Genomic DNA, 19432 nt, shown 5'->3' with positions numbered 1-19432 from the left:
CAAATGATAAAATTTTGGTATTTAAGAATACCCATCTTCTAATAGGACAGCCATGACAATAATAATGGCATTGATAGAAGAAAACAAGAAAATTTCAAGAAGATAAATACTAGGGAAAGTTTTTAGATTAACATGCAAGTATGATACCCTCCCTCACAAAAATCTTCATTAACACTAAGCCTGTAAATTTCATAGAATACTTCTTGAACTAGGAGAACTGGAACCACTCATCCTGTTAGAATGCAATTAATTGGACCCTCTTGAACCAGTATCTTGTGTGTTAGGAGTTGTAAATCTCAACTGTTAAGCATCTTCAGGCACTAAACAAGATCTGAATACTAACGGGTTCATTTATTTCACTGATTACTGTATGCAGATATGAAATTCCAGGCACTGATTTTTCATTAAACCACTCTCTTAAGGTTAACTTGGCTCTCTCTTTTCACCTATGAATCCATATGCTTGCCACAAAAATTGTAATATTGATTTTTAACATTTCCCCACAGTTCAAAAATATTGTTTGCAAAAAATCAAGGGCCTTTTCTAACAATTCATGTAATTCCTGTTATTAGCTAATGTGTAAGAGTAGGGAACAATTAAACATACTGTATACAAAATCTTACCATCCTGAATTGCACCCAAGATATTAGTTCAGTCATCCTTCAAATTACCTCCCAACTAAAAAGGATCACATACTTAAATAAAAACTTCAGGCAAGGTAGGAAAGAAGTCTTTTATCATCCCTGTATATTGCAGAAGTGTTCCATTCTCTCGAAATTCACATTATATTTATTAATGAGCAGCACATGGAAAGAAAGAAAATGAGAGAAAGAGAAAGAGAAGGAAGGAAGGAAAGAAGGAAGGAAGGAAAGAAGGAAGGAAGGAGAGAAGGAAGAGAAGAAAAGATAAAGAAGGAAAGAAGTCAGGATGGTAGGAAAGTGAGAGACAGAAAGAGAGCTAGAGCTAGAGATAACGATGAGAGAGAGAAAAGAGAGAAACTCTAATGTCTTTGATATCCCCCAATTTAAAAGAGAAGGATGTGACCCCCCCGCCGTTTACATATAATGGAACAAGCCAAGTCTCCATTCACTACATGTGGACAGTAAGAAAACTTGCATGGGGAAAACTTTTGGGGGGAAATGAAGGTGATTTCCGAGCTGCTACTGTAGTTGTATATGACACTGACATTTATTTCCTATAATTCTTGCCCACAGGAAACACATTCTTTAAGAAACTGAATAAAATCAAGTTTGACATTCTCATAATCTGCAAGGCATCAACTTCCCTGAGAAGCTCACATTCCCCCAAAACACACACATATATGTAAGGAGCGAGACATTCAGGCGATGAGCTGTGAAAGGTACTTCCACATTGTGTGGGAGCCAAGGATTTGGTTATTCCTGAACCTGAATCCAAAAAGCGGGGGTGGGGTGTGCGATAACAAATGAGGGTGAGAAGAATGTTTGCATGAAACCAGACACCCTTTTGGAATCTAGGCTGAGAATCAGGATCCCACCCCCTTGCCTACCGCCAGGCTCCAGTAAGCAACCTCTGGCGTCCTCCCCTCTGCTCCTTCTGCAGCAGCAGACGTAGGGATCCCGAGTAGCCAGGGAGCTTAGGTCCCGCCGAGAGCTCCTGCCAAGCGCTTCTCTCTCGACTAGTTATCAATTGAGAAAAAAAGGATCAGAGACACACAAGGATGGTGATCAAAATCCAGTGTCAGGCACCAGGGTCCCAGAAGGTTCCAGCTCCTCTTCTGCGCCCTTACCCAGCTCTTTTCGCCTGGCAAAGGGTCACCCAGGGAGCCCCCAGCAGCAGATCCTTCCCTTTTATAGCACCAATCTTCGCCGCCACTGCCACACTGCGCGCCCGCTATCCACTCACCGCACACCGAGAAGGCCTGGCGGAGACAGCGCAGGGGGAGGAGGGTGGATTAAAAGGATAGATTTTTGGAAGGGTAAGGGAGAAAAACTTTGATGTTGTAACCACACACAGGACTGAGAAGAAACCAAAACAAGTTGTAGCTTCAGGAGCGGGGAGGACGCTTTCGCCAGCTCAAAAAAAAAAAAAAAAAAAAAAAAAAAATCACCCCCTACCAAAATCAGGGGGAGGAAGCTTCCTGCTCCTTGAGCGATCACCGAGCGCACCTCGCAATCTCTGATCTTCGAACCCACTGAAAAAGCACAAGGCATGGGGAGTCCTGTTGGTTCACGCCCCGGGTGCGAATACCAAAAGCAACTCCCGCTGGAAAGGCTGCAGGAAACTCGAGACAAAGACAGAGGCAAACGCAACGCTGGGAAGAGCCAGGGGTGCTGCCGTCTGCAAAAGCAGAGACGCGTCTCCCTTCGGGCAAAGTGACTGCTACAAAGTCTGTTCCCTCCTGCGCAGGGACAGAGACATTTAAAGGCCTGAACGGACGTCAGCACCAGTAGAGCTCGCTGGGTGAGCGCCAGGTCTCCCCGCCCCAAGGATAGCGCGCACAGGGCGATCTGCTGCTCGCGAGGTAGAAAGTGGCTTACTTGGGGAGAAAACAGAGCTGGTGGCGCTGCTGAGTGTCAAACCCTGGAGCCCATCGTCAAGACGTTATACTGGTGGCAGTTCTGCTGTGAGTGCACTTGCCGAATTGAACAGAGCCAGAGCTGCGTGGAGAGAGGTCTGGCCACTCTGTGCGCGCGCACCCAATATTGGCTTACCAAGGAACTCAACACCTGGTTTTTAGAAAAAAACACTTTTCTCTTTAGCTCTGGTTTGAGTCAGTATTCTGATTCGTTTCTCAAAGTTAGTTGAAATCCATCAAGATGTCTTTTACAAGAAAGGGATTAGACTTCCCCGTTCTTGAAATTCCAATCAAGATAATACTTAATCTTTCCTTAAGCCCCACTGTCTACTTCCTAACTCAGAGTCACAATGGATGAAAGTATTCAAGTGTCTTCAAATGACCATTACCCTGCATTCTAAGACGATTTGCATACTTTGACGCCCTTTAGTAACTGCAAATTATATTTTTTCAAGTTCGTTTGCCAGCTGGCTTCAGATCAGGTTCAGTTAATGAAAGCTGGTGTGTAGGAAATCGGCCGGTGCCCAAAGGGTAACAGCTAGGTTGTTCCTCCTCCTTTGCCTCTGCTGTGGGTGACATCTACACCATTACCTGTCCTCTAAATGGTTCTAGTTTCCATCAGGGAATGCTGGCTCCTTGTCTTTAGTAGCTTGACCTTCCCCCTTTATACTTTCAACCTGTTTCTTATTATAATTTGACTTCTCATATAATCAGAGGGAGACAATTTACTGATTTCAACCAATTACTATTCTCTATATTTTATTTATTTATCATACTATAAGACTGCATTTTATGTGTGTTTTAAGCATGATTCAGCCACTCAAAATTTGACAAAAGCAGCACTGGTATCTTCCAAAAGGAAGGTCAGATCCTGCTGTGTGGTAAACTAATTAACATGAGATCTACGACCTACAGGCTTAGGGTTTTACTTTGATGACTGTTATTTTTATAATTCTGAGTATCAGTGTTCAACATATTTGATGGCTATCCTCATCAAATGATCCTAATTTATTTATTCACTTATTCATGTACTCTTTGAAAATACGTATTGACATCTTCTGTATCCCTGTCCTCATACATCTCAGTTTTGTTGCAACAGAGGAAAGCATATGGTGAAACAAGGAGTTGGCCCCTTCTTGACAACTTGTGCAGATACAAGTGCTTTGAATGGGGAAGAGACTGGGAATGCAATTTTCTTAGTGTGGTGAGCTATTCTGCAATATTGTAACAGATTCAATATTTAAAGAGCTGCAACTCAAAATGAATAAGATAAATTGAAGTGTTGTGATTTAAGTGCAAATTAAACTCTCAAAAACATTAAAATACACGTTTTGCATGTAATTAACAAAGCAAAGAGAGACTGTAAATCTTATGTGGTAATTAGATTGGTCCATGGTAAAAGTGAGGTAGCTGGTAATTTATTTTTCTATGTTGGGAAACAAATTTAAAAACAAATATAGTAAACAGCAATTAATGTTTTATGATTTGTAAATAAAGTTATATTTTTAAGATTGAAGCCTCTCTTACCATTCTCGAAGAGCCATTTCAAGCCTTGAATCTCTCAGGGCTTCAGTTTGAATTATTATAACTTTCCAGTTTGAGAACATTTTTCATTTATTCAACACTTAAATTGTATGAGATTTTCAGGAACAATTATGTTTATTTTTTATATGAAATAAAAGTGGACAAAATATTAACTGATAATTTTAAAAATGTTATTACAACAAATACAAGGCATATTATAATTGTGTGTCAATAAAAAGAGAAATGCCTGTAAAATTACAATAAATCATTCAAATATCTTAAAAGCAAAATGCATAAAAGGTAGAATGTATATATTTTCATTTGAATGACTGTTTTTTAATTAAAAGAAATAACAGGATTCTTAAAACATTCAATTAGAAACTACGGATTTTCAGCTTTTCCCCTGATTCTATTAGAAATGTAAAACAAAATAAATTTAAATTCAAAAACATGACGGACCCTTCATAATGTATTCTCTGCCTACTCATTCCATGTCACTTCTAATTTCTCCCTCCATACAAAATATGTTGAAATCATACTAAATCTTTGCCTTCTGTGCTTTCATTCCATCATCTTTGCCATTGCAATTTTCTGTTCATATAATTTGCCTTCTTTCTTCCATTTTATGGCTTAGCATCTTTTTATCTTTCTTGGATCATCTAAGGTTTAGCTTTCTTGTGGAAATCTACATTGGCTGCACTTCCTAGATATTCCCATTGGGCGTTGATTTCCTCTTATAGCACTTCCTCCACTGCGATGTGTTGCCACACTTACTAACATAGCTAACCTGTTACACAGAACTGTTAGGGGAGAGTTAGGATAAAAAGACTAAAGTGGGTAGAGTTACGGGTTGGGTTACAATACTAGCTGTATCTTGATTTGCTAGCATAGCATACATACTAGTCAACAAGTATATATGTATTGAGTATATCTATAAATAAATCAATAACTTTTAAAACATGGACCTTTGGTTTCTATCTTATAAAAAGCTTCCCTAAAATGTATGAAAGGTCTCACTGACTTTATGAAATGTACATTGCTCTGATTTCTTATTTATTTTGAGACAGAGTACCTCTGTCGCCCAGGCTGGAGTGCAGTGTCACAATCTTGGCTCACTGCAACCTCCGTCTCCTGTGTTCAAGCAATTCTCCTGCCTCAGCCTCCCGAGTAGCTGAGATTACAGGTGCATGCCACCACACCAGCAAATTTTTAAATTTTTAGTACAGATGGGGTTTCACCATGTTGGCCAGGCTGGTCTCAAACTCCTGGCCTTGTAATCTGCCTGCCTTGGCCTCTCAAAGTGCTGGGATTGCAGGTGTGAGTCACCGTGCCTGGCCCCTTGCTCTGATCTTAGTCTTCTTAAGCTCTGGTCCTTAATATTTGAGAATGTCTGACAGGACCCACGAATTTTATTTTTTTAAAAATTGTATATGCCCAAAATTTGCATGCGGTTTGTATGGAACTTTGCAAAATGTATGGAAATCCTGAAGTCTGGCTTGTTTTTTTTTTTTTTTTTGGCAGGGTCTCATTCTGTCACCCAGACTGGGATGTGGTGGTGTTATCGTAGCTTACTGTAACCTTCAACTGCTGGGCTCAAGCAATCCTCCACGCTCAGCCTCTGAGTAGCTAAGATTAAAGGCATGTGACACCATGCCCAGCTTATTTTATTTTATTTTTTTCAGAGACAAAATCTTGCATTAAAGCCCAATCTGGTCTCAAACTCCTGTCCTCAAGTGATCCTCCTGTCTAGGCCTATTAATCCCAAAGGGCTGGGATTCCAAACATCAGCAGCTGTGCTCAACCTTGAGGTTCTGGCTGTAATCTGGCTGTTATTTATCGAAACAACAGAAGTTCTTGGTATTACCAGTCATTCTTCAGAGAGTCACCCCACAAGACTGAGATGAATATATTTAAGAACCCAGAATGAGGTCATTATGGCAGAACAGAATTGATAGTGCACATTAAAAGACATTACACACTTTGGGTGATTCAACTAAATCATAGTCTGAAATGCAGTTACAAAGCAGTAATGTTCAAACGCTCATCTATTAGTCAAAGTTACAAGAAAATTCCTGGTTATGTTGGTAAAAATTGATATCTGTGATTATCCATCTTCAAATGATTTGTTAAATGTTTATTAAGATAAAAAAGTTACATTTCAAAAGTATTTATATTATTTGTCAATTCCTCCATAACAAATTATCCCGAAATAAAGTATAATAATAAAATTTTAAAAAAAGATGAGAAACATATTCTTCACCACAAAAAAAAAAAAAAAACTTTTATTATCTCGAAGTTTCTGTGGTGCAGGAATCTGGGCATGGCTTAACTGGGTCTTCCATTCAGAGACTCTCACAAGTTATAATCAATCTCACTCACATGCTTGATGGTGTATTCAGTACTTTGACAGCTGTTGGCCAGAATTCCATATAATGTGAGCCTCTTCAGTATGGGAAGGTTTCTTCAACAAAATGTGCAAAGCCAAAAAAAAAAGCCATTGAAAAGAGTCCAAGATAGAAGTCACATCTTTTGTCAACTAATCACAGAATCAACCTCTCATCATGTTTGCTGTATTCTATGCAACAGCAGCAAGCCTATGGATCCAGCTGACACCCATGGGGAGGGTATTAGACAAGGGTTGGAATCCCAGGAGATGGAGACCATTAGAAACTACGTTAATCTGCTGATTACAGTAGTTTGCCAAAGAATCCTGAGATAATAATTCTGGGCTCAAAGTTCTTATGAGGCACTGAGGCAGGACAATAAAGGAACAGAAAATAATACTATATTAATTTTAATGATTTACTAATACTAATATACTGGTATAATGTACTAAAATAGTATACTACATTTTTGGTAATTTGTCCAGGAGTAATAGAAACAAATCCAAATATTAAATATCAAAGCATATTATAATTCTATGATAATTAACTCTGTAATTTAAAAAGTCTAATATAGGAATATACCGAAAAAGAAAGCTTTAACAATATACTTTATTTCCTAATATATCAAAATGGAGCCTTCACATATGAAATTAGTAAAATATTTTTGACCTAATAATTTCATTTTTAGCTTTTCTCTAAGAAGTCATATTGTTTGCAAAAATGTTATGTACCAAGGAGTTTATAACATGCAGTTGTAGTCAGGAAAAATTTTAAATTAAAAATGTGCAATAAATATATGTAAAAACAGAATAATATAGGCATCTAAATAGCCCTATATAAAAAGGCAAACATAAAATTACAAATTAGCATTAACCAAAAATATGCTCTGAAGTACATCCCTTGATTGAATTTACTTAAGTTTCTTTTGGAAAAAAATAAAAATAATTGTATTTGCTAGTAAGAGAAGGTAGAACATTATTTGCCCATTTGTTTTCAGAAGTAAAACAAGACATTTATGTTTTCAGAAGTAAAACAAATACAATATTTTCTAAGTAATAAGGTTGAGACAAGAAAAAACCAGCAATGAGTCAAAATGTCTATTTACATTCTTTTACAGGAAAACAAGACTTAGCTACTTTCTTCCAAAAAAAAAATTTAAGTAGAAATGTTACTGTTTTACTAAAAGTAAGTACATTTTACATACTTCTCTCATAATTTTAATCTGGAGTTCAGTTATGGTGATCATATTAGTCAGTGTTTTCCAGAGAAACAGAACCAATAGGAGAAAGAGACAGGGAGATGAAATAAGGCATTGTTTAGCATGATTATGGGGGAAAAGACGTCCCAAGATCTGCAGTCAGCAATCTGGAGACTCAGGAGAGATGGTGGCATAGCTCCAGTGTGAAAGCTGGCAGGCAGGTTTGACACTCAATGAAAGCCAAAGTTTCAGTTTGAGTCCAAAGGTGGGAAGAAACCAATGTCCCATATCTCAATGCTTTCAGGTAGGAGGAAGTTCCTTCTTACTCCTAGGAAAGTCAGCCTTTTTATTCTATTCAAGACTTCCACTGATTGATGGGACCCACCCACATCATTGGGGAAGTCTACTTTACTCAGTCTACGAATTCAATACAGAAAAAGACACAAATAAGATATCATTTAAATTTTTAAAAAATCATTGCTAATCAAAATGTAGCATTTTAATTTTTTTTTAGAGTTTTGTAAGTGTCCTTAATTTTTCAGCTTATTCTTAAAAAATCAATTTCACTTTATTCAAAATTCCGTTTTGGAAAACATTAAATGCTGGCCCATATAATCTTAGACTTTACATGCTTTTTGATAAATATAACATTAAAAGTAGCATGTGTAGTCATTTAAATTACACATATAAGATGTACATATATTATTCTCCAGAGGAAATAAAACTGTTAAGAACTCTGATTTAGGCAGGGTTCTCCAGAGAAACAGAACTGATAGAAGATGTGTGTGTGTGTGCGTGTGTGTGTGTGTATATAGAAAAGAGCGAGAGAAGAAGTGAAGAGAAGACATTTATTAGGAGAATTGGCTTATCTGATTTCAGAGGCTCAGAAGTCTCATAATAGGCCACGTGCAAGCTGGAGAACCAAGAAAGTTGTTAGCATGGCTCAGTCCAAATCCAGAGTCCTTTCCAGACTTTACCACTAATCAACGCATTATATTTAGAAAGGTATCATAGTAAGTCTCTATTTCAATTTAAAATTCTCTATTTTCAGTGACAATGAAGGACAAAGGGTCAAATTTTATAATTATTGTGAAAAGAGATTATAGAGAAGGGGCCTGGATAATACCAAAAATAGAAGAAAGAACCATCCATCTGGGGCAGAGAATCAGCAGTGATATTACTTGAAATATGGAAATTAATATGTATGGTTGAGTTTAAGATCTAAAACATAAAAGTTAAATCTAAATCTAAAATATATGATTTAACTCTGTAGAATATATCTACTCAATTATATGAAACAAGCGGGCTGATTCTCAATACTTTATCAATAATAAAGGTTTTTCCAAATAGTATTGAAGAAATATCAAAGTGTCTAAAAAAAAAAAGCCTTAGACCATGAACCATAGAGAAAAAGAAAAGGTTTGCCATGAAAAGTGAATAACCTTTTTATTCCCAGTTGTGATGTGTTCATACAAACCATTAGCACTTTCATTTCAGTGAATTATGCCAGTTCTTGCTTTACCTTGTCAAGATTATATATATGATTATATAAGCCAAACATGCTTCCAAGCTGTAACTCACACCAAAATAATAAAGACTGTGAATGAACTGACTATATTTTATACAAAACAAAATCATACACTTATTTTAGATTTGAAAATATTTGGGCAATAGGTTAATTAGATCTCTTTTCAGTGTTTGGGATGTGTGTGGATATGAATATGAGTGTATGTCTTTGTGTGTGTCATCAGCTCAACCTACCTTGAAGAAAAAATATGATAAAGTAAATAAATAAAATATATATTATCAGAAATCGGTAGAGATAAAAAGTACAAAATTTGATGAAGGTCTCTGTCTTGTTTATCATTACATGAGAAAGGAAAAACTTGGAATATAAGACAAAAATTATTTTTTATAGTAGCTATTTTTGAACACTGCTCTGCTGAACAATTTTGCATCCATTAAAATAAATATGAGAATCAAATATTTCAAAGCAATGCTATAAAATACTATAGACATGGGCAAGGACTTCATGTCTAAAACACCAAAAGCAATGGCAACAAAAGCCAAAATTGACAAATGGGATCTAATTAAACTAAAGAGCTTCTGCACAGCAAAAGAAACTACCATCAGAGTGAACAGGCAACCTACAAAATGGGAGAAAGTTTTCGCAACCTACTCATCTGACAAAGGGCTAATATCCAGAATCCACAATGAACTCAAACAAATTTACAAGAAAAAAACAAACAACCCTATCAAAAAGTGGGCAAAGGATATGAACAGACACTTCTCAAAAGAGGACATTTAGCAGCCAAAAGACACATGAAAAAATGCTCATCATCACTGGCCATCAGAGAAATGCAAATGAAAACCACAATGAGATACCATCTCACACCAGTTAGAATGGCAATCATTAAAAAGTCAGGAAACAACAGGTGCTGGAGAGGATGTGGAGAAATAGGAACACTTTTACACTGTTGGTGGGACTGTAAACTAGTTCGACCATTGTGGAAGTCAGTGTGGCGATTCCTCAGGGATCTAGAACTAGAAATACCGTTTGACTCAGCAATCCCATTACTGGGTATTTACCCAAAGGACTATAAATCATGCTGCTATAAAGACACATGCACACGTATGTTTATTGCGGCACTATTCACAATAGCAAAGACTTGGAACCAACCCAAATGTCCAACAATGATAGACTGGATTAAGAAAATGTGGCACATATACACCATGGAATACTATGCAGCCATAAAAAAGGATGAGTTCATGTCCTTTGTAGGGACATGGATGAAATTGGAAATCATCATTCTCAGTAAACTATCGCAAGGACAAAAAACCAAACACCGCATGTTCTCACTCACAGATGGGAATTGAACAATGAGAACACATGGACACAGGAAGGGGAACATCACACTCTGGGGACTGTTGTGGGGTGGGGGGAGTGGGGAGGGATAGCATTAGGAGATGTACCTAATGCTAAATGACGAGTTAATGGGTGCAGCACACCAGCATGGCACATGTATACATATGTAACTAACCTGCACATTGTGCACATGTACCCTAAAACTTAAAGTATGATAATAATAAAAAATAAAATAAAATAAAGTTTAAAAATAAAATAAAATAAAATACTTGTATGTAGAAATTTGTTGATGCCCTCCTCAGCATCCTGTCCATGTCTTATTTTATATCAGCACAATTCACAATTGCAAAAACATGTAATGAGCCCACATGTCCATCAATAAGTAGATTAAGAAATTGTGATATAAATAAATAAATACATAAATATATGGGAATACTAGTCAGCCATAAAACGAAAAAAATAATGGGATTCACAGCAACCTGGATGGAATCAGAGACTATTATTCTAAGTGAAGTAACGTCAGAATGGAAAACCAAACATCGTATGCCCTCGCTTGTATGCGGGAACTAAGCTATGAGGATGCAAAGGCATTAGACTACTATAATGGACTTTGGGGACTTGGGAGAAAGGGTGTGGGGTGTGAGGAATAAAAGACTACAAATTGGATAGTGTATACTGCACAGGTGTTGGGTGCATCAAAATCTCACTAATCACCTCTAAAGGACTTACTCTTATAATCAAACACCACCTGTTCCCTAAAAACCTATGGAAATAAAATAAAATGAAGAAATTTTGTGTATGCATACCACATATTTTTTAACTTTTTTCACAGGTTCATTGAGATATAATTTATATATTATGTAATTCACTCATATAAAGTATAAAATTCAATTTTTTAGTGCATTAACTGGGTGAATATGCAATCACAATATAATTTTAGAACATTTTTATGCTCCTTAAAAGAAACCTTGCACCCATTAGCAATCTTTCCTCATTTTCCCCACTCTTTCTTTAAACCCCTCCCAGCCTTAGGCAACCATCCATCTACTTCCTAACTAAGGATTTGCCTATTCTGGAAGGATTTGCCCATCCTGGACATTTCATGTAAGCGGAATCATAATAATATATAGTTACGTGCGACTCACTACTTTCACTTACCATGTTTTCAATGTTTATCCTTTTTGGAGCATGTATTAATACCTTTTTCTTTTTCATTGCCAAGTAATATATTTTATGGACAGGCCACATTTTATTACTCTACTCCTCAATTGATGAACATTTCTGTTGTTTCCTACTTTTTGTTGCTATAAATACTTGTATGCTACTTTTTGTGTAGACGTTTGTTTTAATTTTTTTAGTGTACACATAGGAGTGAATTACTGAGTCACGTGGTAATTCTATACTTAACCTTTTGAAGAACTGTTTCATTTTTCTGCATGTTGCTTGCCAATTATCTCAGCACCATATATTGAAGAGTGTCCTTTCCCCACTTTATGTTTTGTTTGCTTTATCAAATATCAGATCTGTAGATTGTTTGGGGTAGCACTGAGATTTTGACAATATTATTTTTTGAATTCATAAATATAGGATATTTTTCTATTTGTCACTTCCAAATTCTTTCATCAATGTGCTATAATTTTCAGTATACACATCTTTCACACCCTTCATTAAAATTACTCCTTAGTATTTTATTTACTTATATATTTGTTTTGATGCTACTATAAATGTAATTACTTTATTAATTTATTTTTCAGATAGTTTGTCATGGGTGTTTAGAAACAAGAATACTATTTGTATGTTAATTTTGTAACTCTCAACTTTATTGAATGTGTTTATCAGCTTTAACAGGTTTTTTTGGTGGAGTCTAAGATTTTCTTTACATTAGGATTACATTTTCAGAAAACAGAGACAATCTCACCCCTTCCTTTCCTATTTGGATGCCTTTCATTTCTTTGCCTTGTATAATTACCCTGGCTAGTAGATTACATACAATGTTTTCAGCATCTGTAATTTGACATCAAATCCATCCGTTGTAATACACTGATTTTCACTTTTCAACTTAAAAACCTGGACATTTATCACTACTCTCCCTTTCTCTTGGTCTAGTCCTTATTTAAAAAAAAACCTACCAATCTAAACCAGGATATTTATTTTTCTATAATACAATTTCAAAGGCATTTTAAAAATTTAACAATTTTTAAACTTTCTATGTCGATTTTAAACTGCAGTCTCTCAAAACAAATCCAATACCTTTAGTAGGAAAAATTATGTTAATTCCTACACTATCATTGGGTCAAGCCAAGAGTTGATATTAATAGATATGCTTATTTATTACCTTGTTCTAACAGTTGTAGTGTAAGTCTTGAAAATCAAGTAAAAATTTGTAAAGATTGTAATTGCACAAACTCCCTCTCATGAGTCACACAGTTAATCCAAAATATTATTTCTAACTTATTATGTAGCCAACAAGTAAATACGATGTAGTGTTGAAAAATAATCCTAATAAGTATATTCTAGAAGTGAAACATTAATTGATACTATTTATTGAATATCTCCTATTTATTTACACAGAAACAAAGGAAAAGCATATTATCTAACATTCAAATGACCAAAAATACTTGAGATAGCATTGCTACATAAATGCTATGTAAATGCTAACAAAAGTAAAAATGCCATTCGCTACATTTGCTAAATATATTGTGACACATTATAAGTATTTTAAAGATATATCACTAATGCTTGGGTCAAGTGGGCAAAAATGATTCTAAGTATTTAATTGGGGAAAAATTTAGTAGAGGGGATAGTATTCAAGTGATGGAAAAATTTTAAGTGGAACTCAGATTAGAAGCAGCAGGAAGTTTTAATAACGTACCAGGTGCAGTGTATAGGATACAAGACAGAACTGTAGGTAAAGTCTGACTCTTTCCAGCATAGCTAGGAGACATGGCTAACTCCACCTGTCCCCAGGCCTTACCTAGAAGTTGAACAGCTCCAAACCAGGTAAACAGAACAATTTTCCAAAGTCAATCAATTTACGACGTTAAAGCACTTCTAAAATTTAACCTCTGACTTAAATTAGACAAAATGGATAAATTTTGATGATTTTTTTACCAATGATTTTAACACTGTCTTTATTTCCCAAAGATTACTGAAGTCATGTGAAATAAAAGGCATTGGAGATTCTATTTTTCTGACAAAATATTTAAAAGCCTTCCTTTTCTTCTAAGCCAAGTAATTAGGGCTCCTTTACATATCCATCACATACACAAATTTCTAGACAGGAAAAGATCTAGCAGTTGTAAGTTTTTCTTTCTCATTTTATGAACCCTAACACAACTTCCACAGACCATCTATGACATGAACTTTCTGACTTTTCCTGTATTTCCCCCTTTCATAATTAGTCATTCTACTTTAGGACAAGAATTTGCCATACAAAATCCTCTCTCATATAACATTTCTTTCCTTCATAACTTTTCTTACCATAAATACATCTTCATATCCACAACTTTCTTTAGATCTCTCTCCCCGACTGATTTCTGATGCCCACCCAAACCTAAAAGGTCAGATAACACAAAACAAAACAAAGGAGAGCCTTAGATTTTGATAGAGACCTGTCTGCCTGAAGTTCTTGGGGTTCCATGAGGACAACAGAGGTTTCTCCTAAAATGGGTTTTGTAGCACCTTCTGTTTTTCTTTAAGGAGTCCCAGGCTGTCAGAAATTACCTTAGATCCTCTCATGTGGGCACTGAGTGGCAACAAGACAGACTAGGGAACAGTGGCAACAAGACAGACAACTGAGCAGAAAAAGAAAAACTTACTACAGTCCCCACTGTAAAGATGGATAAACTGAGGCACCAGGCAGTTTAAAAATTCATGTTACATAGAGTTTGGCTCCACAGCTCACTCTCTCAACCATCCTGTAATTTTGCTGAATCTATGCCCAGTCACTGATGCACCTGTATGGTACCTCATGGCCCCCTTAGAGCTTAGAACCTGGGTTTCATTCCTGCTCTACAGCTATAGAATTTAACAATTTTCCTCTGAATTTGTTGGATTCTAACCCTATATTTCTAAAATTTTATTAATATTACTGAATCTTAAAGGGAGCTGTGATGTCTTTAGTCTTTAGAAATATTAAATCTATAAACAAAGGACTATATGAAGTTAAACTGTATTCAAATTTCTACATGCTTTAAAACATTGAGGCAACGTATTAAGAAACACACCTAAGAAACTGCAACCAATCTACTCTGGACAAAAATTTAGATACTAGCTCTTCAAAATAAGCTACCTAGTGGTATTTATACATATTCTTCCATATACCAACAGTATCTTACATGCTCATAGCCTTAAAAATAACTAAAGTGTCAGAATTATACGCATTACACATTTCTGTTGGCTTGAAAAATGATACAAAATGCATAAACTTCTAGAGTGATCAGTTTAATAGAAGAGTTCATACCAAAGGCAATAATACTAGGAATCAAAGAGGGCTAAACACTGCAGTTTCTTAAAGGCGAAAGTTAATAAAACCTTGTTTTTGGTTGTGAATGTTTGCCTTACAACATTATACACATGATTCTTCCCCCTTCTTTTTCCTCTTGCAAAGATGTGGTGATGAACCCTTTGCCATGCAGATGACAATACTCTTGAAAATGGTGGCAGAAAAAAAAATGAAGGGAATATGGTTCAGTTAATCATCTCATAAATTAGAACTTATTACCCCTGTGACTCTTCCATAGCTCCAGAAAAACATATGTGAGAGAGATGAAATGGCTGTTTGCTACCAATATTTTGTGATGCTTCATTTTTTGATTCCTTGAATAACACAACACATTAGTCCATTTATGCCAGAGGTTGCAATTTTTTGAATTTTTGCGTAAGTGAAAAATCAGACCTTGCTGATGACATTTAACAGTAGGATATAAGTAATTTCCACATGCTTAGCGTGGAGCACTAGGCATAAGTGGGCTAACACAATTATGAAAACATGGCTATTCAAGTAACTAATTATACAACTGATTTTTTTTTCCTCATCTCTAAAACATAGTAAGGGATCAGTTACTTAAAAAACACAACAGTGACAAGTATTTTATTTTTAACTCAGTTTTGGTTTGTTAAAGCCATTGCTTGGCATAAAAACACAAAAACAGGAGGAGAAACAAGAATACAAACATGAAATAGAAGCAGTAGCAAAAGAAAATGAAGAGGAACAAGAAAATGAGAAGAAAATACACAATGGAAGAAAGGAAAAAGAACAGGTGTGGGAATTAGAAGGCCTATCATATGACACTTTTTATCGCCTCCTCGATTCATAAAATTTGAGTAACTCCAAGAGTATCACAACAAAAAACACGCAAAAGGATACATAAATAGTCACCCCCTAAATTTTGTTAAGAATGAGATAATGCTGCCACTCACGCCTAGCTCAGGCACCAGCAGGAGGAAGGCACACTCCACAGATTGCAGGAGAAGGGGGAGGACTCCTCTTTGTCCTAGGTGTACCACCACCACTGCCACCGAGGCCTTCGTTACAGCACCCACAGGTTCCTCCCCACCCCAGAACGGGATGGGCCCTGCAGTGCTCCTACTCCCCCTTCCCGGCCCCCAGACTTCCTACTGCTACCACCACTAGCACCAATGCCAATACAACCAGTCACCCTCAACGTACCAGCCCACCCTACCAGGCTCCTACCACCAGGCCCCCGTGGGTGCCCTCCTACCTCTCCAGTAGAGCTGCGGTTTCCATCTCCATCACCAACTGCATGAGGCAAGCTGCAGAGCCACGTCATCTGCTCCACCGTACCACAGGCGGCGACTCCTTCTCCTCCTTCAGCCTGGCTTGGAGCAGCTCGGCAAGCAAAGCCGGAAAAGCCCAAAACAGGACTCAGGGATTGGAACCATTAGAGCCTCACCTCGTTATGCTGGTGACTGGGTGTCAGGGATCAGTTTCATTGAAGGCACTCATACCCACCTTCCAAAGTCCAACCTCTCCTTCTGGCAAAAGCTGGCCAGGAACTGGGGCCTGGGGTGGGAGTGAGTGCCTTCACTGAAACCGGCCCCTGGCCAAGTCCAGCTGGCCAGGCATTGCTGGACCCACCAAGGCTGCCCTCCTCCGGGAGCCTGAGTAGGAAAAACTCAGACCCAGCCAGCCCTCCCCACTCAAGGGCTGGTTCCCATTCCTGACACCTCCACCCACAGTGCCCTGTCTCCCACTTCCCCCATGGTGCATACTACTCCCTGCCCGGTAGTCCCAGGTGGTCTTCGCAACACAAAGCATGAGGGCAGGCCGGGAAATCACAGTGGGTGTGGAGGCCCTACCGTGCAATCCAGCTCGTGCGGAGAAAATCGCCTTCTAGAGTCTGGAGTCCGAGAAGAGGAAAACCATCCCTTACTTGGAAGCTATGAGAAGAAGGAGGCCACTGCTGTCACTGCCGCTGCCACCTCCTCAGCTCGTCAATGCCGCTGGCAGTGTAGCCCCCATGGCACCCCTAATCTGCCCCCTGCCACTAGCAGTGTAGCCCCCGGATAGCACATCCAACACACCCTACAGTTTCAGGCAATGTAACCCCAATATCCCCCCGCAAAAGCACTCCCCCCACACCTCAGGGAGCATACCACCCAATAATGCCCACAATCTGACCCAGCCACGGGCAGTTCAGCTCCTAATGGTGCACCCCCCAGTCACAAACAGTGCAGCACCCAACAACGCCCCTAAACCACCCCCACTGCCAGCACTGTAGCCCCGGATAACTCCACCCAACCCACTCCCTGCTGCTGGCAGTGCAGCAGAAGATAATGCCCCTAATCCTTCCCCAGCCACCTGCAATACAAGCTAGTGTACACAATCTGCCTCCCCCCACCACCCCTGCCACCACGGGCAGTATAGCCCCAGATAGCCAAGCAACCTGCCCCACCACCAGCAATGCAACCCCGGAGAGTGCCCCCAACCAGACCACTGCCACAGGCAGGGTAGCCTCTAGCAGTGAACCCCAATAGGACACCCAACACTTGCCCCCAGACGCATACAGAGCAGGCCAGGAAAACTCACCTACCCCATCACATTTCTACCACTGTGGCTGAGCTGCAGTCTCCGACGTCACCACCAACCACAGCGAGGCGAGCCATGGTGGCACAGGTTCCAGCCTCCAGCATGTGGCAGTGCCTCTTCCTTCTAGTCCTCCAGCCTGGCACGAGAAGCTCCTGCTGCTGACCGCTCTCCTACTGCTCTATCGCCACTACCAACCGCAGCGAGGTAGTGACCCAGGCTCCAGGCTCCATCCATCCTCCACCCTCCAGCAGGCGGAAGGTTGTGGCTTCTTCCAGTCCTCTAAGCTGGACACAGAGCTGCTCCTCTGCTGGACACAAAAGAGCCTGAAATGACCTGACGCCACCTCAGCATGCTTTATATATGAGGTTATGCAAATGTAGTTCCTGGACTGCATGTTCTGATTGGATGAGAAAAAAAACCTCTAGGCCTACTCTGATTGGACTTTATTTTCATGCTGTGATTGGTTGTGTTAAGACTTGCTCTCATCCAATCAGAACATGATCATAAAGTCCAATCAGAGTAAGCCTGGAGGTTTTTTTCTCATCCAATCAAGACATGCAGTCCAGGAACCTCCGTGGGCATTACCGCAGTATATAAATGATGCTGAAGTGGGAAAACGTGTTTTCAAGTTCCTGTATTTTCATGTGGAGTTGCTGGTTGCCCAACGTAGAGGACTAGGAGTCAGGAGTCGGTGGCCGTATGCTGGAGGCTGGAGCCGCGGGAGCGCGGCTCGCCTCGCTGCGGTTGTCGGCAGTGACGGAGAGAGACCAGCGCGGCTGGAGCGGGTAGGAGAAGGAAAACAGTTTTGGGATAGATAGAAGGGAGTAAAGAGGGTAGTTAGGGCCAAAGGGAAAAAAGGATAGCTTAGCCGGAGAAGGCGTTGCAAAAAGATGGCAGCGAAAAGATGGTGGGGAAAAAAGTTTTTGGGTAGATGGAGGTGTAAAAACAGGGTGGGGAGCGGGAGGGAAGGAAGGTTTTGCAGAAAGACGGGTAAAAAGTTTAAGGGTAGATGGAGGGGGAAAAGAGGGTGGCAAGTGGGCGGGGGAAAGACAGGGAGGTGATGGGGGAAAACGAGGCGAGCAGTAGGGAGAGAAGGTTTTGTGAAAAGACAGTGGGGAGAAAATACAGTGAGGGGGAAAAGTTTTTGGGTTGAGCAAAAGAGAGTAGCAAGTGGGAGAAGGAAAAAGGGTAGCCAGCAGGAGGAAGACAAGGTTTTGTGAAAAGACAGTGGCAGAAAAGAAGGATGGTGAAGAAAGAAAAGACGGTGGGTGAAAAGTGTTTTGATAGATGGAGGGGGGAAAGAGGGTGATGGGGAGGAGGAAAGAGGGTGGCGAGAGGTAGCAGGGATGGGGGTTGGGAAAACAACGGAAAAATACTTTGGGGTAGAGGGAGGGGAAAAAAGAGGGTGGCAAGCAGATAGGGGAAAAAAGAGCACTAGTGGTAAAGGGGGGAGACTTTGAAAAGATGGGGAAAGTTTTGGGGTGTAGATGGAGGGGGAAAGAGAGAGGTGAATAGGCGTGGGGAGAAGGCTTTGTGAAAAGACGGAGGGAAATGTTTTTGGGTAGATGGAGAAGCGAAAGAGAATGGCAAGGAGGAACGGGGGAAAGACGATGAAGAAAACAGTGGTTGGATGAAGCAGGGAAAGAGGGTAGTGAGCAGCAGGAGTGGAGAGAAGGTTTTGGGAAAAGACGGGGGAAAATGTTTTTGCTTAGATAAAGGAGCAAAAGAGGGTGATGAGAGCGGGACGGGGAAAAAGAGGGTGGCCAGGGGTAACGGGAAAAGACGGTGGGAAGAAACTGGGGAAAGGGTTTGGGTAGATGGATGGGGAAAAGGGTGTTGAGCAGGAGAGTAG

At 39.3% G+C, this 19432-nt stretch overlaps 1 protein-coding gene and 1 long non-coding RNA gene across 17 annotated transcripts in view; one reads left to right on the top strand and one right to left on the bottom strand.

The window, feature by feature from the left end:
• Positions 1 to 11476: 11476 nt before the first annotated feature.
• On the bottom strand, positions 11477 to 17942 carry LOC129533348 (uncharacterized). Of its 2 annotated transcripts, none has more exons than XR_008679504.2 (3): positions 17581 to 17942; positions 16253 to 16931; positions 11477 to 15177 (listed from the first exon to the last, which is right to left on the bottom strand). It is a non-coding gene; the product is annotated as an uncharacterized lncRNA (long non-coding RNA). The 2 variants fall into 2 exon arrangements; XR_008679505.2 differs by having other exon boundaries at positions 17585 to 17942.
• Positions 17943 to 18123: 181 nt separating this feature from the next.
• The window catches only part of LOC115934578 (ubiquitin carboxyl-terminal hydrolase 6-like), a 104943-nt gene continuing 103634 nt past the window's right edge, over positions 18124 to 19432 (top strand). For 11 of the 15 annotated variants that reach the window (XR_010133842.1, XR_008679500.2, XR_008679497.2 and 8 more), the window contains exon 1: positions 18130 to 18365. Coding sequence is in view for 6 of the 15 variants with exons in the window: in XM_055385927.2 (XP_055241902.2) it covers positions 18280 to 18365 (86 nt within the window). In the remaining 9 variants the exon portion in view is untranslated. Of the gene's footprint in view, positions 18366 to 19432 lie in introns of all 15 variants that reach the window. The other 4 variants (XR_010133836.1, XR_010133835.1, XR_010133833.1 and 1 more) reach the window with 1 other exon arrangement.

Source organism: Gorilla gorilla, chromosome 4 (assembly GCF_029281585.2).
Source record: "Gorilla gorilla gorilla isolate KB3781 chromosome 4, NHGRI_mGorGor1-v2.1_pri, whole genome shotgun sequence".
NCBI lineage: Eukaryota > Metazoa > Chordata > Mammalia > Primates > Hominidae > Gorilla > Gorilla gorilla.
The sequence above is the reverse complement of the archived record's forward strand: the minus strand, read 5'-3'. Positions and strand labels throughout refer to the sequence as shown.